The following is a 26,497-nucleotide window of genomic DNA, read 5'->3' as shown; positions in this document are numbered from 1 at the left end:
GGTGTTATTATGAAAGGCATTCTTTATCTAACTCACATTCTAAACAGTCACTGTTGGTATACAAGGAAGAAATGGACTTTGTATCCTGCAACATTGCTGTAGTTACTTTTCACTTCTGGGAGGGTTTTATGTTATTGATTCTTTGGGATTTTGTACACACACAATTTTGTCATCTATGAACAAAAGCTGTTTTATTTTATTTATATATATTTCCCTATCTGTATACATTTTATTTCCCTTTCTTGCTTTACCTTATTACCTATGTCTTCTAGTGCACTGTTGAACAGGAGTGGTGAGGGAGGACATCCTTGCCTTACTACTGATTTTAGGGAGAAACCATCCAGTTTCTCACTGTTAAGAAAAGTTAAACCCTCTTACACTGTTGGTGGGAATGTAAACTAGTACAAACACTCTGGAAAAAAATTTGAAGACTTCTTAAAAATCTACACATAGATCTATCATTTGATCCAGCAATACCACTCTTGGGGATATACCCAAAAGACTGTGACACAGGTTACTCCAGAGGCACCTGCACACCCATGTTTATTGCGGCACTATTCACAATAGCCAAGTTATGGAAACAGCCAAGATGCCCCACCACTGACGAATGGATTAAGAAAATGTGGTATCTATACACAATGGAATTTTATGCAGCCATGAAGAAGAACGAAATGTTATCATTCGCTGGTAAATGGATGGAATTGGAGAACATCATTCTGAGTGAGGTTAGCCTGGTCCAAAAGACCAAAAATCGTATGTTCTCCCTCATATGCGGACATTAGATCAAGGCCAACACAACAAGGGGATTGGACTTTGATCACATGATAAAGCGAGAGCACACAAGAGAGCTATGAGGATAAGTAAGACACCTAAAAAACTAGATAGCATTTGTTGCCCTTAATGCAGAGAAACTAAAGCAGATACCTTAAAGCAACTGAGACCAATAGGAAAAGGGGACCAGGAACTAGAGAAAAGGTGAGATCAAAAAGAATTAACCTAGAAGGTAACACCCACGCACAGGAAATCAATGTGAATCAATGCCCTGTATAGCTATCCTTATCTCAACCAGCAAAACCCCTTGTTCCTTCCTATTATTGCTTATACTCTCTCTACAACAAAATTAGAGATAAGGGCAAAATAGTTTCTGCTGGGTATTGAGGGGGGGGAGCAGGAGGGGGTGGAGTGGGTGGTAAGGGAGGAGGTGGGGGCAGGGGGGAGAAATGAACCAATCCTTGTATGCACATATGAATAATAAAAGAAAAATGAAAAAAAAAAAAGGCAAAATAGTTTCTGCCGGGTATCGAGGGAGTGGGGGGGAGAGGTAAAGGGTGGGGGGATTAAGGGAGGGAGCAGGGGGCAGGGGGGAGAAATGGCCCAAACATTGTATGCACATATGAATAAAATAAAATAAAAAAAAGAGAATTTAGCATTGAGACTTTGGAAGCAGGTCTCCTCTTGTCTTAGTCTGCTATAACAAGAATATCAGAGACAAGGACGCATAGAAACAACAGAAGTTTATTGCTCACAGTTCTGGAGGCAGGAAGCTGTCAGCAAAACTGGTGTCTGATGAAGGTACCAGCTATCACTTTGCTGTGTCCTCACAGGGACAGGGAATCCTTTTGAGACTTTTGGGTGTTTTATTTTTTTGGTGGTGGTACTGGGGTTTTGAACTCAGGGCTTCACACTTGTTAGACAGGCACTGTACAAGTTGAGTCACTCCACTAGCCCTGTTGTTGCATTTTTTTGAATGTTGAATCAGCCTTGCATCCCTGGAACAAATCTCACTGGGTTGTGGTAAGAGTTTTATTTTTATTCATTGTTGAATTTGATTTATTCTTGTTTAGAAGATTTTCTTTTACATTCATGAAAGATATTAGTGTTGAATCTTTATTTCTTGTAATAATTTCCTATTTCTTCATATGGTTTGGCAAGAGGGCAGAAGTGGCCTCACAGAATGAGTTAGAAAGTGTCTCCTCTGTCTCTGTGTCCTTCCAGAGGAAGGAAATCTCTCACCTCATTTCCCCTCTCATATTTTGTTGTCCTTGGTTAGGTTCATACGCACTTCAGATTGTTTGAACTCCTTGGAAAATTATTCTTTTCAATGTCTATGGAATCTGGTGGTGACCCCTCTTTTTGTGTTGCTCGTTTGGATCTTCTCTCTCTCTTCTTGGTTAGCTTAGCTAAAGGTTTATCAATTTTACTGATGTTTTTAATGAAGCAATTTTGGGCTTTACTAATCTTCTTTATTATTTTACTGTTGTTTTTTGTTGGTTTCTGCTCTAATTTGTCTTACTTCTTCGATTTGCCTTTGGTTTACTTGCCTTCTTTTTCTAGTATTCTGAGGTATGAGAATATTCATTTAAGATCTTTCTTCTTTGCTCATCTACACATTTTACTGCTGTAAATTTCTCTCTGATCACTGCCTTAGCTGCACTCCTTAAATTTAATGTGTTTGTTTGTTCACTTTTATTCATCACCAAGTAATTTCTAACTGTCCTTGCCATTTCTTACTTGACTCTGTAGGAATGGATTATTTAACATGAAGACAGTTGGATGTTTTCTAACTATCTTCCTGGTACTGATTTCCAGTTTAATTCTTTTGTGGATTATTAGGTATGACTTCTGTGATTTTAAATGTGTTATGATGTTTCGTAGCTCAGAATACAGTCCATCTTGGAGAATGTTCGTGTTAGCCTGAGAAAAATGTGCCTTTGCTGTCGGATGGAGTAGTCTGTAAACAGCAGCACCTGGAGCAATCAGTAGTGCTACTCGGACCAACTCTGTCCTGACTGCTTTTCTGCCTCCTTGGTCCATCAGTTACAAAAGGGACGATAATAGGGGGTTTTTATCCTCATTCTCATTGCATTTCTATCAGCTTTTGTTCTGCATATTTCAACGTCTTGTGTTAAGGGCATACATGTTTAAGATGGTTACATCTTGGAAAGTTATCCTTTATCATGACTCAAGGCCCTTGTTACCCCTGAGAACTTTCCTTGTTTTGACATCTTCTTTCTGAAATTAATAAACTTACTCCATCCAGCTTTTTGGATAGATGTTAATGTGGCATATTTTTTGTCCATGTTCAGAATGAGTTCCATCTTTAAAAACATTTCAGCGTGAGCTTCTATAGGCAATGTACAATAGAACATGTATTTTCAACACTTTTTTTTTTTTTTTTTGCAGTACTGGGTTTGAACTCAGGGCTTCATGCTTGCTAAGCAGGCGCTCTTACCACTTGAGCCACTCCACCAGCCCTTTTTGTGATGAGCTTTTTCAAAATAGGGTCTCACAAATTATTTGCCTGGGGCTGGCTTCAAATCGTGAAGCTCCTGGTCTCTGCCTCCTGAGGAGCTAGGATTACAGACGTGAGCACCAGTGCCCAGCACTCTCTATCTTTTAACTGGAATATTTAGCGCCTCACATTTAAAGTGATTATTTGTATCGTTATACTATATGTCTGTGGTTTTTTCTCTTTGCCATATGTATTCCTTATTGCAACTTTTACTCTCTCCCTTTTTTACTTCTTTGATTTTAATTGATGTTTAATATTATCATATGTTCTTTCTCCTTTAACATATCAATAATTTTTTTCAAAAAATTCAGGCTGTTGCATTAGAATTCACTTATTCTCAGCCCAGTTTCTAAAAATACCGTAGTACTTCAGAGATAACAAAAGTGTCTTCAGACAAAACCTCAGGCTGCCGTGACAAAATGCCAACAGAAATCTATTTTTTCACTCTCCTGACAGCTAGAAAGGTCCACATCAGGTCAGTTGATTGGTTCCTGGCGAGGAGTCTCGGGTTGCTGATGGCTGATTTCCTGCTAGATCCTTAGCAAGACCTTGGTTCTCGGATGGATCAAAGAAAAGTTGATTCTCAATTTGAACAGCCTTCTCTTGGAAGGGCAAGAGCGGTGACTTCCAAGTTGTTTGTATGTTAAGGCTGAAACCAGAAGTTTCCCTGTGTCTCTCTCTTTTCAATTAAAAAATTGAGTCGGCATTCACGTGCCATAAAATTCACCTTTTTAAAAAGTTCAGTTCAATGATGTATACCAGCAGGTGGTGGGCTCACCAGAATTGCTTCTAGAACATTGTCATGTTTCCCAAGTGAGCCCTGTTCCCATTCACAGTTGCTCCTTCTTGCTCCCCCTTTCCCAGAATCTTGCAACCCCAATCCTGCTTTCTGCCTTCACAGATTTGCCTCTTTCGGATATTCCGTGTAAGCAGAGTCCCACAAGATGTGGTCTATTGTGTCTTTGCTTCTTTAACTTAATATGATGCTTTCAGGGTCCATCCGTGTTGTAGCATGGAAAAGCATGTCATCTTATTTTGCCGTGGTTGACTGTGCCCCATTTTGTTTGTCCATCCCACTCATCCATTAGGGCCACTTGGGTGGTTTCTGCTCTGGACTGTTAAGAGTATAACTGCCGTCAACGTTCGTGAGCAAGATTTCACATTATCTCTTCAGTTCTCTTGGACACAGACCTAGGAGGAAATTGATGGATCACACAATCACTTCATTGTTTCACTTTTTGAAGAAGAGCCAAGCTTCCCTCAGCAGCAGCGCCATTTCACACTCCACCTGCAGTGTGGTAGGATTTCAGTTTCTTCCACATCCTCGTTATTTTCCTTTTAAACAGCCGTCCTAGTGACTGTGGGGTAGCACGCACCGAGGTCTTCATTTTCATCCCCCTCGTCGTGAACATTCTGACTCTTCTCATAAGCTTAATTAAAGACCTTGCTTCCAGCTTTGAAGAAACAGCTATTCGACGCTTTGCCCATTTTTACTTGGATGACTTGTCTTTTATTGGTAAGTTGTGACGGTTATTTAACGAGCAGTAGATCTCTGCGGGGGTGCAGGGGGTGCAGTCAGTACAGCCGGGCTTTGATGGCCGTTGGCGCTGGAGAGAGGACCAGCAAAGTCAACTTGCACCTTAGGTTCAGAGCATCACTGAACATGAGCCAGGTCAGCTGTATGGGCCAACGTTGCATCACAAACCACCACAAAACTCCGGGCTTCAGAGAGCAACCCTCGACATGTCTCATGCCTAGAGTCAACAGGCAGCTCTGCTGATCTGAGCCAAGTTCAGCCCGTCTCCACTGGGTGTGCTGGTTCCTCTGAGACCAGCTCTGGGATGCTAGGTACCAGCTGGCCCAGGTTGGCCTCTCTTCCCCAGCTGGCTCTTCCCATGATGCTGGTGGGATGCTGGTTGAGAGATCAGAAGCCCGCAAGTGCTCTTGAAGTCTAGACTTCTATAAGCCAAAGCCAGCCCTAGGCCAGCTCAGGTTCAAGGGAGAGAAATAGGTTCATGGGGCACTGTGATGTCCTGCTGCCCAGGATGGTGTGGGTAGAAATAGGGGTGGCCTTGCAACCTACCTCCCTCTAGAGCTCGTGCTTTCTGTGAGCTGAGGGCTACCCTATGACTGGCTCACAGGTCCCTCCCTGTGACTCTGACCGGCAGAAACTGTTGTCAGCTACACTTTCCGGGTGAAGAATCCACAGCATGAAGAATCTCTGTCGTTGACTGGCAGGCAATGGTCTGAAGCCTGGATGGGGGTGTTATAGTTTGGATTAATTTGTTTCTGCTTTTGAGACAGGATCTCAATATGTAGCCAGGCAGGCCTCAAATTCACAAGTGCTGGGATTACAGCATGTACCACTACATCTAGCACTGCAGTTTGGATCTTGACTGTCACAAAGGTTCATGTGTTGAAGGTCAAAGGCTTGGTTTCCAGACTGGCACCATTGGGAGGTGACGTGAGACTAAAGGAAGCAGGGTGAGTGGGAGGTCCTCAGGTCCTTGGGGCACACCCTTAAAGGGGATTCGTGGCCTCTTCCCTTCCTTGTTCTTCCTGGCTGTTGACTTGAGCTCTCTACTGTGCCATACACTCCCCACCTTGGACATCTGGGGGTTTTTTTTGGTGGAACTGGGGTTTGAATTCAGAACTTCACACTTGCAAAGTAGGTGCTCTACACCTCCAATTCCACTGTGGGTATCTGGCACCCCACCTAAAGCCCAAAGCAATAGGGCTGATGGAGCTTGGGTCAGACCTCTCTTTGCAAGTCTCACGTATTTTGTTATGGTGCTACAAGTTGATTAATGCAGGAGGCTGCTCCTAATTGCTCCATAGCTCCATTCCTTCACCATTTACACAGGACTGGGCACCACACTGTGCACTTTCCATGGAGTAGCAAAGAATCCTTAGCCCTCTGTGGCAGGGATGGCCACTGCTTCTGTTTTTTAGACAAGAAAACTGAGGCTCAGGGAAGAGGTAGCACTTACACTTGGCCAGGTGGGACACAGAGTGAGGCTGCCTGGCCCCAGAGTGCAAATTCTCACTCAGCTTGCCCAGTGCAGGGTCACACAGACATGGCTCTTATCCAGCTGCCCACCAAGGCTTGGCACCTTCTGCAAGCTCTGAGTCCTGGCTTCCTCCCTTCAAACAGGCCTGGTGTGTGAGATCTACCCTGTGGTTCTTTGAGGGAGCTCCACACATGGTCCCTTATCATCTGAAACCTGTAGGGACCATGTTGGTGAGCTGCTTTTCAGCTGAGTGTGTTTTTCATTTTTGTCAAAGGGAAACAGCAGGACCACTGCTTCATAACCTGCTATCCAGAACTCAGAGACAATGACCACTCTGGCCTCTTCTTCTGAGAGGTGCCTCTTGGCCTCCCACACAATGGCTTCCATCTGTGCTCTGTGTTTTAACAGCTTGCAGACATGGCTGTAGGCTTCCTGCTTAGACAGACAGGGTGTCAGTGATTAGCACCCCTCGGCCGCCTGCCCCCTACTTCCCAAGACAGAAATATCCTTATTTGGGTTCTTTTAAAATTGTGTTTGTGGCATGAAGCAGTGCTATCTAAGCCACTGTTTCTTGTTACACAGGTGGGGGACAGCATGTCTGTACTCTGCACCCATGCAGCTGAGGATGCTATCCCGGCATGATCTTCTGCTCCCCTTCTCCTCAGTCTTGTCTCACTTCCTTCCCACCTCCGTACTCTCCACGTCCACCCCAACTTACCAGGAGTAATGAGTCATCTGGGCTCTGTCTGTGACTTGAACGGTGCTGAAGGGGTGGCTAGGCAGGTAGTATCCACAATCAATGTAAGTAAGTGAGCTTGGGTATTGAATTGTATCCCCTAAACGCCTATGCTAAAGCCCACCCCCACCCTTCATGGGGGTCTCTGGTGCTGGGTCCTCTAAGAGGTAACTAGATTTGGATGAGGACATGAGGAGGGGCTCTGTGATGGGACCAGTGCCCTAAGAAGAAGAGACACCAGAGAGCTTGGTCTCTCCCTGTCCCTGTCACTTGAGTCCACAGTGAGAAGGTGGCCATCTGCAAGCCAGGAAGAGACCCAGTGAGGCTAGCACTCTGATCTCAGACTTCCAGCCTCTAAAACAGAAAATTACTTTCTCTTGTTTCCAGCACCCAGTCTATGGTATTTTGTTATGACAGCCAGAGCTGATGGAGGCACGCAAGTAATCACATTTATTATACAAAGAAATTAGAAGATACAGTTGACAGTCACCCATGTGTCACTGGGGTAAGCCGGCTGGTCTGGAGACATTTCTCTGTGTTCCTCACAGTCACATATTTTACAATGGAATCATACTGCAGCTTTGTAGACATTTTTCTTCATATATGGTGGGCATCTTTCTGTATCAATAAACACAGTTCTGGGTTCCATTCATTCACAGCTTTTAACGGAGTAGAAATCCCCATTTACTTAGCTGATCCCCTACAGTTGGCTATGTAGATTATTTGTACTTCTCTCACCTTTATAAAAAAAAAATCCTAGGACAAATAGCTCGTGCGTGCCTCTAGTGCATATGTGATTTTATCCCTTCAGGGTAAAGACAGCCACTCCATCACCTGGTGAGTGGCCTGTGGCTGAGAGGGAGTGAACAGAGGCCAGGTGCCAAGCATGTGACTAATGAGGTTGTTTGTTTGGAGTCTCTCAAACTGCTTCCCATCCCTAGGTGTTCATCCATCCAGGGATCTGGAACCAGCGGACCCAGCATGATGGTATTCTGTCTGATAAATTCAGTTCGTGTGCAGTTCTGTGATCAGTGTCCTAAACCCAAACCCAGTTGGCTTTAGCAGAAAAGGAAACTGTGTGTTCACGTACCTGAAAAGCAACAGGTGAGAGCCAGGTTCAATCACAAGTCACCAGGCACAGTGTGGCCACGGGGCCTGGCTCCCCCAGCAAATGCTGCTGGCTCACTCTCCCTCCCTGCCAGATCTCCTCTCCCTGCACCATCTTCTCTCCAGATTCTTTTCCTTCTACTTCTGAGCCCAGTCTGAAGAAACTTTTGAGTCAGTTCTTTGGAGACAAAGTCCCAAGACAGAATGTCATTGGCGTGGTTTAGGTCATGTGCTCAGCTGTAAACCAATCACTGCAGCCATACTGAATAGAACGCTCTGATTGGCCAGGTTCAAGTCATATGTCCTGTCCAGAGCCTGAGAGTCAGGGTCAGTTACTGTGTCAGGTGGACTGAGACAGGAGGGCATTCACCAGAGGAAGGGGGTGACTCTACCAGAAAGCGGGGTGGGATGCTACTCAGCAGATGGACACATCTACCTACAATGGACCAATGACTCCATGGATGTGACAAAGGAAAGATGTACGTGACTACAGCAGCACTCTTGGCTGGTGGCAAAGCAGCCTCCCGTGCTGAGCTGGAAGGCTCCGTGTGTGGGTCAGCCCTCCCACCGCTGCCTACTTCATGCTGGTTTTCAGCTGATATTTGTTGAAATTATTTCAGCCTGTGCGTCTGGCTTCCTGTCTCAGCCGTGGCCTAGACAGAACATTCTGGGTGAGGAAGAATGTGTGAGCAGCGAGCGGGACAGAACACACAGGGCCTGTGCCAAACGGCGCTGCATTTTCCTTAGCACTTTGTACAGTTGTTCTGCAGTGAAAGAACTTCTAAAAATAAAACAAAACATTATAAAAGCTTCCTGATCAAACAATTTGGAACAAATGATGGGTTTGCATGTGCAAATGCACTTTAAAAATAACCGTACATCTATACACAGGCACCCCTGTGCGTGTGTGTGCGCGCAGTGTGTGTGCCTGGGTGTACGTGTGCTGCCCCCTCCCTCTGTGGCTTCCTCTTCCCCTCCCCTCCCCTGAGCCCCTTCCAGTCATGCCCAACAACTAAGAATGGAGGGCTGAAATCAGGCTGGGAGCTTATCAAAAGCCTTTTATCGAGCTCAAAATAATTGAATTTGTGTTTAAAAGCATCTAGCCTAATTGAATGAGTGAGTGAGTTTAAAATGGTTTTCTACCTCCTCCTCCTCCTTCTTTTCCTCCTCTTCGTCCTCCATCTTTTTGAGATAGGGTCTGGCCTTGTTACTCAAGCTGAACTGGAACTTGCCTCAAACTCATCACCCTCTTGCCTCAGCCTCCCTAGTGCTGGGATCACAGATATGCACTGCCATAGATGGCTGCCATGGGCTCTGTAGTCTGTCAATCAGGAGTCGAATCCGAATTCTCCCCAGTGTTGCCGGGCTCAGCTCCCACCCTCAGATATGCTAGCTAACCTTGTGGGGCCAAGAACATCTCCAATGTTGTGGACACCTTACCCTGTGCCCTTGGCCTTTTTAGTTTCTGTCCACGAGGGTCCAACATCCAGCTGAGATCCCCTGTCTTGCTTCCTGTGGCCTCCAGAACCTTCTTTCCCCAGTGTGGCAACCAGGAATACGGGTGCCTCAGGGGCAGACAATCACCCTCACTCTTGGGTGGATCTCAGAGGCTATATCTCCCACTGTTCCCTCTCCCTCAGTGAGACCCATGGGGAGCCCAAGTCTCCCCAAGGCCCTGGGGCAGGAGTTAGTCACTGAAAGCATTGCTGACTACTATTGAGAATGTCAGACATGTGTTGTCTTTAAATCTCTACTGTAAGCACCCTATAAAGTTGTTTTCTGTGACTGAACAAAACCGGAACAGCTGTCAGTGGACAGACCCTCCCCTGGAGACTCCAGCCTGGAGTGGGGAACTGTCAGACAAGCAGCCCCTTCTCTAGCAATGGACCACACTGTCCCATGGCAGCCCCGGGTGCTTTGGATACTCCAGCTGTTTGGAACACTCCAGCTGTTGCAGGGAACCACTGCAACCATGACTCCTGCTTCAGTCATGACCACTGTAGACAACCTGCACCAGTCTTGGTCTTGGAAGAAGTGACTCCAAGACAGACCTTGGTGAACTCCAGGTGATCCTGCTTGCCCTGCAACTATTCTAGGGGTGAGAGGGATTTTCCTCAGTAGCCCACAGAAAGCCTGTGATTGGTGCAGTGAGAGGGCCATGGTTTGTCCTTACATAAAGCCTGTGATTGGTGGAACTGAAAACTATTCTGTCATTGGTATGTGCACAACCCTTCATTTGAATGCCACACCTATCCCACATTCACCCGTCAAATTAAATAGGCTGTTGGAGGCTGTTGGACTCCATTTTGAGTCAGCTAGGAGATACCCTCTTGTACTGCCCCTTGGTGTTACAGCATTAGACTCAATGTAAGTCTTCCCCAAATGGTCTTTGCTCTGTCCACTTTTGGTTTTTATTGTAAGTAGAGAGGGCTGAGCTGGTAGCCATGGAGCAGTAGTGGCAGCAGCAGTGCAGCTGAGGGGTTCTAGAGAGTGGGCAGGGTAGAGATGACAAAGACAGTGGGCTTGTAGAGAAGGCTGTGAAGAACCAAAGAGGGGACTGCAAGTCTCGGTGGCTGGAAGAGTTCAAGGGCCAAGGGTCCTGATGCCAAGACTCAAGAGCTGTTAGGAGCTGTGGGTCCCAACACCCAAGACTTGGGAGCTGTAATAGCAGCTGGCTCTGACACTGCTGCCCAGTGCTGCAGCCAAGAGCTGAGGATTACACTAGCTGCCAAGTGCCCAGCCACTGGCGATCGAAGGCCAGCGCAATGAGCCTGCATTGGAGCACGTAGAGCCGTGGTCTCTGCCTTAGAGCCTGGAGCCACAAGCTGCTACTTCTCTGGTCTTAGAGCTGTAAGCCTCTTGGGTCTGTCATCCCAGCCATAAGCATTTGGTGCTCAAGACCCAACGCAAAGGGAGGTAGCCCTTGCCCACATGCAATTTCTGAGTAAAGCAAAGGAGCCTGGCCAGCTGAGTGGTAACAGCTCCCACTGTCCACAGAGGTGCCCAGCTGATAACATGTGCCAAAATATGGAGGGGGAGAAAAAACTCACTACAAGATCAAAAGCAATGAATGTTTAATTAAACATCTAGAAAATGTACCATTGTTTCAAGTTCATTAATTGTCCCACTTAGCCATCATAAAAATTTCATTATATTTTATAACATTGGAAGAGAATTTATAGGTGAAATTTCAACTTGTAAGAATTCCCAAGATTAATGCTCGGTGGAGGGAATGTGGCTGATTGTAATTAAATGAATTTCTTGGAGCCAAATAATTTGGGAAGCAAAATTATTTTAAAAATCCCTCAATTATAAAGATAAAAGTCAGGTGTGAATTCATTGCAGTGCAGCCACTGGGATGTGGGGAAGGACTTCTTAAAAGAGTTGGGGAGGGGGAAAGAAGGGAATAAAAACAGTCTCCTTACTGGCCCCCTTCCCCTCCCCTGGACACCACAGCCACTGCCCTCATCCACCTCCCACTTTCCCAGCCAGGGCCACCTTTCTAAACCCTGACTTGCCTAGGAAGAAAAGCTTCCCGATGCCCTCTTTGTCCTGGAGAAAATCCCATTTCTCCAGAGGCGTCAGTGCCTGTCCTGCTCAACCCCTGGCCTCACGTGCACCTGCAGCAGGTGCTACTGGCCAGGTCACCTTTGCCAGCCATGGTGCTGCAAGGTGGGGGCCCTGGGACTCAGCCTGGGCCATCCTGTCCAAACCAGGACTGGGCAGTGAGCCAGGAGTAGCAGGGACTTTTCTCCCTCCCTGCAGGGTTCAGGTATCTGGCCTGACACCATGTGAACTGCTTGGTGAGGGACTGGATGGACAAAAGGGTGTCTCTGCCACCACAAAATGGACTCTGGGGCCCCATAGTGAGAATAGGTGTGGGTTCTGTTCCGTGTGCACGCACCTCGCACTTGGCTCTCGAGGGGCCTTCCAGTGCTTGACTTCTGACCTTCACCATGACCCATGGGGTGTGTGCTATGTGATCCCACTTTCAAAGGAAGAAACTGAGACTTAGAAAGAGGAGGTACAGCGCTAACAAACGGGAGTGTCCAGGTCTGTCTGACTTCAGGGCACACAGAAGGCTACTGGAGATACCACTCTGCCTTGAGGGCCAGAGAGTGGAGCCAGGACCCACTCCAGGCACTGCACGATTGAGGTGGTCATCCAGGACACGCTAGCCTGCTGGAACTTAGCTCCTCACTTTCAGCAGTGGGGAACCCAAGAGACCTGGGCCATGGCCGCACCCTCAAGCCACCTCTGGAACGCTGACCTCCACCCCTGACCGTAGACAGTTCACTCCCCATCTCCTCTTCCTGAGTTAAAGTCACAGAGGAATCTGAAAATAAACCCAGGCTGCCTGGTAGAGAGGAGGCTTGGGTTTTGCCAACACAATGTGCAGTAAAAATATCTGTCTTTTAAAAGAGAGAGAAAAACTTGAAGACCAGATCGGTAATGTGTAATTATCATCTGGTTTGGGCGGAGAGTTCTAATAGTTTCCAGAAAAACACCAGCCATGAAGAAGTGTGCTTTCCAAGGCAAAAAGAGACGTGGGCTCAGCAGGCAGTGTCGCCATCTTGGATGTGGAGGGAGGAGACAGCAAGTCCTGGCTTCCCTTCTCTCCCTTTGGCCTTGCTGCTGGATGGGTGACTCTGAAGATGCAGCTGTGGCCTTTGAACTCAGCCTCAGCACAGTGCCTGCTGGATAAATAGGCTCCAGTGGACAGACTCACCTGCAGACACAAGCTGTCCTTGCTCCCTCCTTGGGGGAGAGCCTTAAAATATTAGCTAGGTCTCTGCTAATGTCTGTTGTTCTCTATTTTGAATTGGGGTTAGCAGAACTCTAATTTTAGGTGGTCACATGGTGCCCCAGAATACAGACCACCTTTCCCAGCCCCCCATGTAGGTAGGGACCATAAGATAGCTCTAACCTGAGACTGGCAGGCCAGCATGATGAAAGGATCCTGCATCACCATGCCAAATCTGGACTGCCAACAGACTACACCAGGGAAAACAAGGACACATCTGTACTCTTATAGCCACTTCTACTGGGGCTTAAACACAATCCCAATGGACAAAATTAGCTTTAAAACATCTTAAATGGAGAGAAAGAATACCAGGCAACCCACACCTTTAAAGTGTGACATGGTGGTGCACTCCTGTAATCCCAGCACTCAGGAAACTGAGACAGGAGGATCTTGAGTTCCAGACCAGCCAGACACTCTCTCAAAAAAACAAAAACTGGGCATTCCACAGAATACAGCTCTTGGCTCCAGGTCCTGACGTGTCAATGAAGGGGCAGCCCCCCCATTATCTGTTTTTCTCATTCCCTCTCATTCTTGCTCCTCTTCATTTGCTTGCTTGCTTTTGTCCAGGGTCTACAGTTAACATCGTGGGGCTTTATTGCATACATTTTCTGCTTATGCAAATTTTTATGCAAATTTTATGAGCACGCACTAAGCACCAGATAGAAATGCCTTTTCTTTTTTCTCTTCTTCTTCTTTTTTTGGTGGTACTGGGACTTGAACTCAGGGCCTCATGCTTGCTAGGCAGACACTCTACCAATTGAGCCTCTCCACCAGCTCTATCTTTGTGAAGGGTTTTCGAGTTAGGGTCTCTTGAACTTTTTGCCCAGGCTGGCTTCAAACCGAGATCCTCCTGATCTCTGCCTCCTGAGTAGCCAGGATTACAGGTGTGAGCCATTAGCACCCATCATCAGTTTCTTATCTCCATTTTATATTAAGTAAACTGAGGCTCAGAGAGATAGGCACCCATAGCTGGGGAGAGGCAGGGGCACATCTTGAAACTGCTGGAAGATAGGGGAGTCAGGGTCTTTGTCCTCAGGCCCCTCCAGGGGTTTCTGCCGCTGGTCCCCAGGAACTAGGAGAGGCCAGTGAGGATCATATGGCTTTAGGACTGGGGGCTCTGGGATGGGAGAGGCCACCCAGGCACTGCCCAGACAGGCCATGAGGGGCTTTGACCCCCTCCACTGACACAAGCAAAACTGACTGTCAGGACAAGAGTCCTGCTGCCTGACCTGCAAGCTCACCAGGGTCCTGGGGGCCAGGAGAAGTCCGGGGGCCTCCTCACTCAGAGGACAGCAGTCAGCAGGGACAGAGCCTGCAGGAGGAGGAGCTGGTGTGGGCACAAGGCAATGAGAGAGGGTTCCTGGTGGCAGCTGTGTGCAAGCCACACTGGCAGGGCAGGTGGGAGAGGACTAAGAACTGACCAGGAGGGTCAGCCAGAGAGAACTGACTGGGATCTGACTCCTTCTGGGGCAGGAAGAATAAAGGACCAATGGCGAAGGTGGTGGCTGGGTGGATGGCCGGGTCCTGGAGCTCAGAGCCTTAAGTCTGGGTCCACCTGGACAAATAGAAAGTTCTCCCAAGCTACATGACTCTGGAGTTGGAGTGTGGGTAGTGAGCGGGCGCCACCTGGTGGTCAGTCTCTAAATGGCACCCCAGCTGCAGCGAGGCTCGACTTAGGGCTCAGCCAGTGCCTCTGTCAATCAGCTATCTTGCTTAAAGAGCAGCTGTGACTTCAGATGGTGACACATAGTTCTTCCGTTTTACGTAAGAAGGGAGTGCAAGCCTCCTGTGGCTTCTGGGTCTTGGTGTGTCCTGGCCCCATGTGCTCCCTGGGAAAGCCTGAGACACTCCAGAGAAGCTGGGTCCCATACTGCCCCATCCTGAGCAGTGGGCATTGCTTGCTCTGAGACAGCTTCTAGGCAAACCTGGCCCCCTTGTGTCCCTATTTCCTGCTTTGCTGCCCTCCCCTGCTGAAATGCTGGGAGACCCCCTGAGTCTGGGGCCCCAAACACCCCAAGTTCAGACACCTCTGAGGCTGAGTTTTTGGCACAAGGCCATCTTCCTCTGTGAGCCTCAGTCTCCCCTCTACAGCCTGGAGGAGAACCCTGTCTCTGAACTGTTTGGGGATCACTGGACCCTGTGAGAATTTATGAATGTGGTGGACCCTTTTTCTAGAACACATACATGGGGGCCCATCAGTGCCCAAGATTGTGGATAGCCAGACTCTGACCAGCCTGCTGGGAGGTGGGGAGGGGTTCACCGCTTTAGTCCGTACCACCTCCCTATGGTGAGAAATGAGAAAACAGACTCAGGGAGGTTAAACCACTTGCCCAAAGTCACATGGCCAGTGAAAAGTGTGACTGGTTTTGAATTGCAGCAGCCTGGCTCCAGGATCTGTTCCTAACCACGAGGCTGCACTGCCCCCAGGTGTTACCTTTAGGGCATCTTTGTGAAGTTGGTAGCTTTCTCATCTAGGAGTCTGGAATTATGAAGCAAGTTGTTCAGTGAGACTTGGTCTGTGGACTGGGGAATTCACCCATGATCTCAAAGACCTGTGTCTCAGTGTCCCGTCTGAGAGAAGAGGGAAGTACTTGCCCCTCCCCTGTAGATGAGAGGAGGGGCATACACGATTGGAAAGCAATTAGAAGGTACTCATTAAAGAGAGCTACCATCTTGACACACAAAACTCTTGCAGGCCATCCCCTACTCAAACGTCTTAGCCTTCATATGGGGTTCCAGGCAGCCAACACCGGGCGCTGAGAATGTGGGGGAAGCCCCTGCCCCAAGACACCACTTCAGAGGCTGCTCTGGTCTGGCCACGCACAGCTCCTCCTGCCAGCCCCGTGCCTGGCTCCGCCTGGCAATAACATCCATCCTGTTTTCAGTTCTCCTTCTCAAGCCACAGTGAAGTTTCGTTTTCTCTCTCTCAGAGGGCTGAAGGCTGAGATGGGCTGGGCCTTTCTTTCCGGAGTGTAAGCAGGTGACACTTGCCTAGGCAAAGCAGGCATCTCTTCTCTTGTGGGTTCACAGGTGGCAGGAATAGGAGGCTTGGCCACCTAAGGACACACAGCCTACTCCTGGTCACCCTCCTGAGGCCACAGTGCAAGAGCCTGCTACCCCAGGCTCCTTGTTCCTGATGACAGCATGGCAGAGGCACCTGCTGACCCTGGTAGGAAAGGTAAGGCATGTCTCCCTTCCAGGGAACTGTGTGGTTCTGGGTGGGCTCCCTACTTCTCTGCCCAGCTCTTTCCTTGGCCTGAATAACACCAGTTCCCTAACCAGGAAGAGGACAGGACAGCCATCTTGTTTCACAGACTTTGTGTCCCAGGCCCTTGCCTCACACTTCTTCATTTCCTAATAGCCCTTGGGCAGTGATGGGTCTCCCAAGTCATGGACGAGAGCACCAAAGTCCTGCGGTGATATGCCTTGGGGGCCACACCTGGTGGCTCTAGACAGTGAGGCACAGTCATTATGAGAAACACGAGTTGGTGGGCCTGTCTCTCTCCCTTGTTGCTTTCTTTCCTCCACGGAAGTCACAAAGGCCAGCTCAGCACAAAACATTGCCCCTCTCTCGGGGCTCCTGTAAGGCCTTGGATGGGGCCTGTGGCCTGTGTGGTTGTTTTGTTGCCTTTGTTCTGATATTCATCACTGACTCTTTTAACCCTCACCACAATCTTGAAGTCACTGCAGATACCCCCATTTCACAGATGGGGAAACCAAGGCACAGGGAATCCAAAGGAATAGGCTACCTGGACTGAACGGGAGAAGAGGGTATATGTGACTCAGGCCCCTGTTCTTCCTGGGAGGGTGGACACAGGTGCTGGGCAGGGAGCCTGAGGACTAGGCCAGGACTGGCTTTTCCTGCCTCACTCCCCAGTTGACTATCCTTTTTGGCCAGCCTGTTACCTACACCCGCTCCATTCCACAACCTCCCACTTTCAGACCTGGGGACCCTCAGACCGGGCCTTTGTTCCCAGGGCTGCCCCATGCCCTTTGGGGTCAGTGGAGGGGAGAAAGAAAGGGAGCCCCATGGGACAGGTTCTCCAGGAATGAACACTTTTCCAAGACAAGCAAACTGGGGTAAGGGGAGGCATAGATCCAGCTAAGGGTAGAATCTGGCAGGGGAGGGTAGATGTCCCCAAGTCTTCTCACTGCTCTTCACTTGCCCTGGGGATCAAGGACAGCAGCAACTGACCCCAAGCAGGAACCCTAGCCCAGCTGTGAGTCTCAGGCTCACTTCCCCTCCCCCACAAGTGCCACCTGTGGGACCTAGGAGAGCTGAGAAGCAAAGAGGGTGCCCTCTCGTGGAAGGGGACCCAGGAAGTCCCAAGAGGAGCCCTGCCTCACATTGTACCTGGGGCTCTTGATGGCGGAGGCTTCCTAGGACAGGTTGCGCCACCGCCCATGTTGCTCTCCCCAGTGATTGGTCCCCAGTGCTGCCTGTGCCCAGTTTGTGCTGGCCTCGTCTTCCTGCAGAGTCCCTGGCTTTGATTTGGTTTTTAATAATGGGAGGTGATGATTTAGATTTGGGGAGTTGTCACAGAAGGAGCGAGGCCATTTGGAAAGTTTCTCCTTGGCCCTATGAAATTCTGACCTGGAACAGATACCCAGGCCCACTGCCCTCGGTCAACTGAACATCTGAACAGGCAGAGGGCACACCCCCCCCCCACTCCCTCATCCATTCCCAGTCCTCATGCATTTAACTGCCCTTTCCTAAGTACCTACTGTGTGCCCAGCACTGAGCAAGACACCAAAGACATGGCAGGGCACCAGGCAAGGACAGCGGGGAACCCTGGGGATGTTACCAGGGACTATCACACAGATGGTGCCCACCCACTGGAGCACACAGAGCATGGCTTCTGGAAGGAGGCAGAGGAGATGCTGGGCAGGTAGTGGATAGAGTGTTCTGGTGGTGGGAACCTCATGCAACTGCAGCCCTGGGCCTGAGGTTGGCGAGGGACATGAACCCAGACTTGTAGTTTCCTACCTACCCTGGCACCCACACCCTGCAGGGCTCAGAAACCCTGTGCCTCCTCTGCCCTCAGGCTGCCTGGCCATTGCTGTCTGCTGAGCAGAGGCTCTGATCATGGCTGTTGCTGGCGGGCATTGCCACTTCCTTTGCTCTGGATCCCTCTCAAGGGGAGACCTCCAGCCTCCCTACCTCCCCAAGCCTCAACCCCAGCCTGTCCGTGGGGGCTGGACTCAGCTCTTTTCCCTGTCCTTCTGTCCTCCTCCTCCTAGACCACTTGGAACAGAAAATCCTGCAGGTGCTAGAGAAGGCTGGCAGACCCGTGAAGACCTCCCAACTGGTGAAGGAGTGCGGTGTGCTCAAGAAGGAGCTCAACCAAGTTCTCTACGATATGCAGAGGAGGAAGGGCAGCATCTTCCAGGCAGCACAGGCTACATGGTGCTTGAGCAGGGCTGATCTTGGAGGCCCTGGTCCCACGGAGGAGCTGGCTCAGCCCAGCCTGGGTAACGTGCCACCCAGGGGACAGGGCAGTCTACAGAGGCCATCCTGGGCTCTACCACTGGAAGACAAGTGGCTCCCCCTCCCTGTACCTTGATTTCCTTTTCTAGTCAATGGGGATGACAATAGGGCTGCTTTGTTGGGAGAGAAGATCAGCTGCACAGGGCTCAGCCTGGTGTGTCCAGCTCATGGTATGCAGCAAAACACTGGCAAGGGTGAAAGAAAGACAGGCATGGTGGCTTGATCCCAGCTACTCAGGAACCATAGGTAGGAGGATCTTAGTCTGATTGCAGCAAGGCAAAGATTAGAAAGACCCTAACTAAAGAACTAACCAAAGCAAAAAGGACAGGGGTGTGGCTCAAGTGGTAGAGCAATTGAGGCCCTGGGTTCCATCCCAAGTCTAGCAAATGATAGTAATAGTAACAGTAACAGTGCTAACTGTCAGGAGAACACGTTCGCGTGACAATGGGGTCCCCTTTTTTGGTTGGATACAAAAAGCCTGCCGTTTATCAAGTTCACACCTCGCCCTCACACAACCCCAGGGAAGTGGATGCTGCTCTTCTTTCTTTTTCTAGAAAAGGAAGTGGAGTCCCAGGGAAATTCACCAACAGGAAACCACACAGACAGAGTTGTCCGGCTCTGGAATCTGAGCTGAAACACCTGTGCCCCCTGATGCACCTGTGGGGCTGCCCAATTCGTCCAGTAGAGGCCACAGACTTGTCCTGTCCCCTTGGCCAACCCATCCTTCTCTCCTCCAGCCCAGAGGCCCCAGCAAGATGGAGCTGTGATGGCAGAGAGTCCTCACCCTCAGCTCAGTGACCAGTGTAAGCATCTCCAGTTCCTGTCAGCTCCACCCCCACCATCCGGGCCCTCCTGGAGGACACCGGGATGTTAGGGGTCAGGGTCACGTCCCACCCACCAACCAGAGGCTCCCACAGAGGCAAAACTCCATCTTCCCAGAGGAAGAAGCTGAACAGCTGAGAAAGTCATTCCCTGCTCGAGAGCTGATGTTTCGTGCACCTACCCTGTGCCAGGCTGTGTGTGGAGCGATTTAGGCAGGGATTGTCCTCAGTAACTCCTGAGGGGCACTGTTACTGTGCCGGTGGCTTCACACCTGTATTACAGATGAGGAAATGGGGCCCAAGAGGCTGGTAACGGTCCCAGGCCCAGACAACAGGCAGGCGGGCCGATTCAAACTCCGGGTCTCCCTAACTGCCTTGCCACCCTCCCTCCCAGGTGCAAAGATCTACAGGTTTCTGGAAGGAAAGGGGCCTTGCAAGGCACTGCAAATCGCCCAGGGCCTGGGCATGAGGACGGCGAGTGACGTGAACCCAGACTTGTACAAAATGAAGAAATTGCAGCTTCTGAGCCATGATCAGCATTTGAATGTGTGGGACGTGTCCAGGTCAGGTAGGCCTGGGCTGCTGTCCCACCCAGCTTCAGGAGCCATGAGAGAAGTCATTCACCCCAACACTCTGACTGCAGGGGGCTCTGCTGAGCACTTGGCCTGCTCCCCTCAAAGGAGGGTTCCTTTGGGAACCTGCCACAGGCTGGCACAGGCCTTACTAAGGCTCTGCCAGGGGCGAGGGGGACCAAGAGAGAAGGGTGCTCAACCGAGGGCTTCCTGGAGGCAGGGTTGAGCACTGTAGGAGCAGAAGGCAGAGAGCCCATTCCAGATGTCATCAGCCTGGGCTCAGTCTGAGTTTGATGATGGCTCTCTATGAGCACTTTGCCCAACTTGGGGTTTTAAAGTCATCTAAAGAGAGGTAAGACTGGACTTGGGCATCTCAGTGTGGTGTCCCAGGGCCACCAGCCCACGGGGGCAGCAGATTGGGCTCTAGAGTCCACTGGACTTTCAGGGGTCCACAAATATGTTTCCATTTTAACTTCTTCAGAAGAAGAAATGAATATTCAACAGGATATCCAAGAATGAATTCAGCCTGGGTTATGTTTGCCTTCATAGCAAATGGTCCTGAACTGTAATGCAGGAAAAGGCCACAAAGGCACCAGAGCCAAGGATGGCTATGTGGCCTGTGGAGTCTGCAAAGCCCCCGGCAGGTGCCGGCCTGGCCATGGGGACCCTGCCCACAGAGGTCTCAGCATCAAAGGGCCACTGCCAGGAGGGGTGATGATGGGGGGCGGATATCGATTACTAGAAATAGCTGTAGACAAGTGCAGAGAGGTTCAGTGGAATATTATTTTGCAGAAGATTCTGGAAGAACAACTCAGTCCGCCATAATTTGCCAGAAAAACCCGATCAACATGGTCCTCCAGAGTGGGCGGCAGAGCCACATCTCCATCAATAACTCCAGGACCACCCAGATTGGCCATGGCAACATTGTGACCATGACGGCGTCGGGGAGGGCGGCGAGTCCTCTGAGGGACACCAGGAGGGGACCTCTAGGGGGACCTGCTCTGCCTGGGAGGGAGCACATAATGGGGTCCCTGGCCTACAAGGACAACAGGCAGCTTCTAACCCTTATAGCTCTCCCGTGACTGAGGCAGCCTGGATCAAGCCTCTCCTGCTCTCCCTTCACTCAGTGCTTTTTGCTCATTTTCAGTGAGATCCAATATTTTTCCATGAAGCATAACTCAACTCACTCTCCTCAGGAAGAATGTCAGGGAGTCATCGTAATATTTTGTTCATTCTGGACAACTTCTTTGCCCCCATGGGTGACATGTTGTAATTGGGCCATATTTTGTCATCAGAGGTATCTTAAATGTGGTGTAGTAAATCGAGCACTTACTCTGTGCTGTGGCATGAGGGCACAGGGCCACTTGTCATGCCATTCCTGTCACCCACGTATGGGAGCATCGGCCCCAAAGTCAGACACTTCCCGTCACCTCAGGAAAGCTCTGCTCTGAGCCATAGTTTCCCCTATGGTGGAATAATCTAGAATGATCTAGATTCTGGATCATTCTAGATTCTAGATCATCCCCCAACTTTCATCCTCTAATACCACCTCCCTAATTTTGGCCATGCCCTGTGTGGTTATTTGCTTACTGCTGTCAACTGAATCATCTTTTTTCAGCTTACATTTAAAATTTTTAGTATAACCTTAAGCTGAAAGTCATGAAGGACCAGGCCAGGCATGGCATCTCAAGTCTGTAATCCCAGCTATTCAGGAGGCAGAGGTAAGGGGATTGTGTTCTGAGCCTGGCCAGGGCAAAAGTGCAAGACCCCATCTGAAACATAACTAAAGCAAAATGACTGCAGGTGTGACCCAAACGGTAGAATGCTTGCCTGACAAGCACAAGGCCCTGAGTACCTGGGGATACAAATCCTCAGTACGTCCCCCTCCTTCCAAAAAAATGAAGGTCACTGTCAAAATGAACTCCAGGAGGATAAAACGACACCCAAGGCTCTGGTCTCTGCACGGAGAGGGGTTAAGCTACGTTACGCCGAGGAAGACTTTCTCCCACAGGCTTCGAGGCCTGAGCAGGTCCGGGAGGGAGGCTGGTAGCGTTTGCTCACTGGGTTACCTGGTACTAAGCCAGTCGGTTTCGCACAGGGAAAGTAGGGGGCCCTGACGCACGCCGTCCATTGCTGTCTAGGACAGAGCAGCCTGGTGTCACCTCCAGCAACACCTGTTGTGTGTCCCCTGCCAGGTCCCTCAGCTCCCCATCGTCTCCCTCCAACTGCACCAGGTGATGCTTCTACTCAGGGCCCCCCTACTGGTGCCTGGGGACCCCAGGACATCCGAGTGGAGCAGTCCACCTCCCACAGGTGCAGCTGGGACACAGCAATGAGATGAGCCTCCTCAGTGTCCCATCAGAAGGCCTGACCTTCAGTCTCTCTGGCAGTTCCCCAGGTAACCAACCCACCTCCATCACCCCACTTGGTTCTTCGCTGGAAGGACCTAGAGCCTTTTGGGGAGAGAGGCATGATGGGAAACTTCTTTCCTCCCCCTGAGTAGTGGGGAGGGGGGGCTTTTAGAGTGAGCACCTGGGTCCCCAGCTCCCAGTACCCACCCACAGACAAGCTCAGTTTCCATGTCTGTAAAGTGGGCATATCCTCCCCAGGAAGCAGGGGCTGGGCAAGCTGGAGCAGGGTGGGAGGGGCAGGCTGGGGCCTGGAACGGTGTCCAGGGAGGAGGGAGAGGAGGCCACCTGAGTATCTGGGGCCTTAGTGGTGTGGTGGCAGCACGGTGACCAGAGGGCCCAGGCAGGGTCCTCCTCCACTCCAGGAACCCAGAGACAAACTGATGAGATAAAACAGAGGCCAAGGAAGAGAAGGGCAGGGACTAGGAGAGGTGACTCCAGAGGAGAGGCCAGCGAGGTGAGGAGGCTGCCATGGAGATCAGCACAGGGGTTGGTGGCAGCCATGGGGGACAGTTTCTAGGAGTGAGGGGACAACAGCACAGGAAAGACAAGGCAAAGCTGAGCATGGGTATGGGTGGGAGAGGGGTTGCCAGACAGCCAGGGCTGGGGCTGGGCTAGGACAAGTGAAGACTTGAACCAAAGGCAGGGGACAGGGCCCTAGAGCTGCGCAGAGATGAGGAGGCTCAGGAAGTTGTGAGGAGAGACACTAAGGTCCAGGTCTGCACCTCGTGAAGGGCAGAGGGAGTGGTATCCAAAGTTGACTGACCCTACCCTGGTCACTGGTGGGGCTCTGAAAGCCAGGCTGGGCGCTGGGCAGCTGCCCGCTCCGCCTGGCACCTCTCTTCGACCCACAGTCTCGACTGAGGCTGGCGGCCCAGATACTTCGTTTGAAGTTCAAATGTCCAGGCCAGGCCCTCAGCACGAGGGGGACGGGGCCCAGAGAGTCCACATCAAGAGGTGCTTCCTGGAGGACACTGCCATTGGCGGCAGCAACAAAATGACCATCAGCCCGGGGGCTGTGGGGTCAGGGGACAGCAGGAGGAGCCCTGAGGAGCCAGAGAAAGACACGGGTAAGCTGGCACTGAGGGCTCTGTGTGCTCTCTTCTCTTCCCTTCCTCCCATACATTTAGTTGTTCATTCAACAATCAGGTGATGGCCTGGAGGCAGGCAAATGAGGCTGCGTGGACGGGGGAGCAGGTGAGCATGACTGGGGCATATGTGAAAGAGGGGGAGAGAGAGACAGAGAGAAGCAGAAGCCAGAGTCCAGATCCAGGCTGTGGTGAGGACATTGGCATCTACTCTAAGGCAACAGGGAGCTACAGAACGGCTTTGAGCAGGAGAAGCCCACGAAGATATTTCTGGTTCGGGGTGAAGAAAGGATCAAAGGAGTTTTCAGCCTCTAGATTTCTGGGGTTTGGAATAGGGGTCACACCCAGTCCACCAGTGGTTAAATGAAACAGCTTGGCCAGCATCCACCAGCCTGTGCCAAAGGCCCAGGGATGTCTATCCTGGGTACAGAATGGCTCCCCAATCCTGGTGGCTTTTTTTCTATGGTTTAGCACAGTGAGGAGACTCAGGCCTTACTCTTACCTTCCAACAATCCCTCAGGACCCCTGTGGGTCCCTTGTGTAAGTGAAATGGCATGGGGCATGGAGAAGGGCCATATTCACCAGAGCCCAGGCCAGAACTCTTTGGAACCTATAAAGCTTGGAGAGGAATGGGCCATGACTGTATCCAGCAAAAAGCTGCCTAGGCCTAGCAGGGAGGCTCTGGGAGGGAGCTGAGACCAGGAGAGAGAAGAAGCCGAGTGAAGACCTGGGAATGGACCATAAGTAGAGGGGATGGCGAGTGCAAAGGCCCTGAGGTGGGAACTGGGGAATCTGTCCAGAGTCCTGGGAGCAAGAGGGAGTATGGCCAACGAGCCCAGGGCCTTGGCTGGTTCCATGTCCTGCAGAGCCTGGAAGCCTGGAAGCCTGGATGAAGTCCGTGTCTCACTAGAAGAGAGCTGGGAGCCTCTGAGGGTTTCAAGCAGGGCAGTGTGGCGTGGTGGGCTGTTTAAAAGTCTTACCAAAGACCATTTGGGGACAAAGCAAAGGGACCCCTAGGGGAAGCAGGACTACTGCAACTGTCCAGGCAAGAAAGGTCAGGGCCTGCAGCCCCAGGTGAACTAGGGAGCCTTGGTTGTCCAGCCCAAGCCCCTCACACATTCCTTTGGTGACATCTCTCTTCCCTTAGATCCAAGTTCGGAAGGCACAGGATGCAGAAGTGATTTCCCTCACGATGTTACCCAAGCCGTCTCCGACAGCCTCTCATTGCTCGCTGCAGAGCTGAGAGCCATGAGTCTTGGGAACACTGAGCCCGATTCTGCAGAGTGCTGTTTCTGAGTCGATGGAGCCTTGGACATGGGGTGGGGGGGGGGGGACAAACAGACAACCACAGACCAGACACAAGAAGAAAAGCCAGAGTAGGTGGTTGCTGGAGAACCTTGGCATGGGACTTCCTGTGTCCCTAGACACAGGGTTTTTTGTTTTGGCTTGGATGTGAAGTGTCACACCCTCATAGAGGCTCTGAAGGCTTGGTGCCAGCCGGGGGACCCAGTCATTGGACCATCAGGTGGTCTTCATCAGTGCATTCAGTCACTGTGAATTTATAACTGGATGGCATTGCTGGGAGGATGGATGCCTTTGGAGGTGGGGCCTGGCTGGAGGAAGTGGGTCCTCCCCTTTGCTTCCTGGGAAGCACCTGCGTCTTGTGGCCTGAGTCTCCTCTTTGCTTCTTGGCTGCCGTGAGGTGAGCACCTTCACTTCTGTGCTCTTTTGCCGGGTTTCTGCTTTGCCATGGAGCCAACTGAGTTCATGAACTGGAATTCCTGAAAATGTGAGCCAAAATAAACCTTTCCTTCTTTAAGCTGCTTCTCTTGGGAATTTGTCACAGAGACGAAAAGTCTGACCAACCCACGTTCACTTCCTCACATGTGGCCAGCATGGGTCGATTTTTGGGCTGGAACTGGTGTGGAATGGGATCAGGCTGCCTGTTCAGCAGGAGTAGCCTTGGGGACCCCTTGGTGTGCTGAGAAGAGGTGGGTGGCTGGCAGTGGGGCCCAGTCAGTCCAACTGGACCACTGTCTCCATTCCTCCCAGAGCCAAGTCCCTGGCTGAGCTGTTTCCCATCATGGCCCCCTGCTATGATCCTGACCTTTGTGTCCCTCCGAGGCCATGCTCACAGTGAGTCCCCAGTGCTATCGTGCTAAGAGGCCAGGGCTTTCTGGAGGCAGAAGGATTGTGAGGGCTTCCTGCCCTTACACAAAGCTAGAGGAAGCTCTTTAGCCCTCCAAGTGAGGATGCAGCCAAAAAACCCCAGATTTGAGACAGAGAACGTCCCTCGCTGGATGCCAAACCTGTGAGCACCTTGATCTTGGCCTTCCCAGCTTCCCAAACTGCAAACAGTACACATCTGTTGCTTATAAATTGCCGGTCTAAGATGGGCTGCTGTAGCAATCTGAGCAGTTGTGTCCTCCCTTGTGACCTGACTTCCTCAGGTCTGTCATGCTGCCAGACCTTCCTAGAATCTTCTCTCCTCAGCTTCAACCTTTCAGGATTTCTTAGCTGAGCTTCCAAAGAGCAAATTGCTCCCTCTCGTCCCTAAAAGCCATTGGCGGTCCCATGGGTCAGGTGAATTCCCCTAGCCAATCAGCAGGAAGGAATTTGGGCACTGTGACAGTTCCTGAACCAAAGAGCGGAGCCTGGGTGGCCCTTAGGGTAAGACAATGGAGGAAGATGGAAGAGAGAGAGGAAGTGACAGCCAGTCAGGCAGGGCCACTGTGGAACAGGACTATGTACTTTGCATAGTCGCTCTGTGAACACTGTCCCTCTGTGGCTGCCTCCCAGAACAACACAGCTCTTACACGCTGCTGTGCCTCCTCCTGGGGACTGTGGGATTCCAGCACCTGCCAGCCTTCTCCCAGGGTCAGTGTCTGTCTTGGTGGCGATGGGTAGCTCACCCCAGGGCCTCAGCAGAATTGGCCTCTCCTTTCCCAGATCACCAGTGCTTCTGTGTGTTCATGGAGTCTAGACAAACATGTACTGCTTGTCCTTCCAAACCACAAAGACGTGGTTTGAACCCCTGATCAAGTCACTTCTGACACAGGACCTGTCCTTGCACTTGTCCATTGGAAGAGTCAAGAAGTGTCTGTGCTCAGACTCCATTCCCAGCGCAGCCCACCCCTCACCTTGCCCACCTCCTTGCCTGAGACCTCTGC

The 26,497-nt window shown here is 50.6% G+C and overlaps 1 protein-coding gene across 1 annotated transcript; it reads left to right on the top strand.

Moving 5' to 3' along the window:
- Positions 1–15,850: 15,850 nt before the first annotated feature.
- On the top strand, positions 15,851–25,146 carry Zbp1 (Z-DNA binding protein 1). Its single transcript, XM_074075261.1, is given in 10 exon segments — positions 15,851–16,128; positions 18,192–18,422; positions 19,176–19,241; positions 19,654–20,047; positions 20,406–20,909; positions 21,028–21,034; positions 21,939–22,131; positions 22,134–22,321; positions 22,943–23,309; positions 24,475–25,146. Coding segments are annotated over 10 exon segments (2,133 nt in total). The 5' UTR covers positions 15,851–16,094; the 3' UTR covers positions 24,624–25,146.
- The last annotated feature ends 1,351 nt before the right edge of the window (positions 25,147–26,497 follow it).

This window comes from Castor canadensis, chromosome 5 (genome assembly GCF_047511655.1).
Source record: "Castor canadensis chromosome 5, mCasCan1.hap1v2, whole genome shotgun sequence".
NCBI lineage: Eukaryota > Metazoa > Chordata > Mammalia > Rodentia > Castoridae > Castor > Castor canadensis.
Note: the sequence above shows the minus strand (reverse complement) of the source record. Positions and strands in the feature narration are given on the sequence as shown.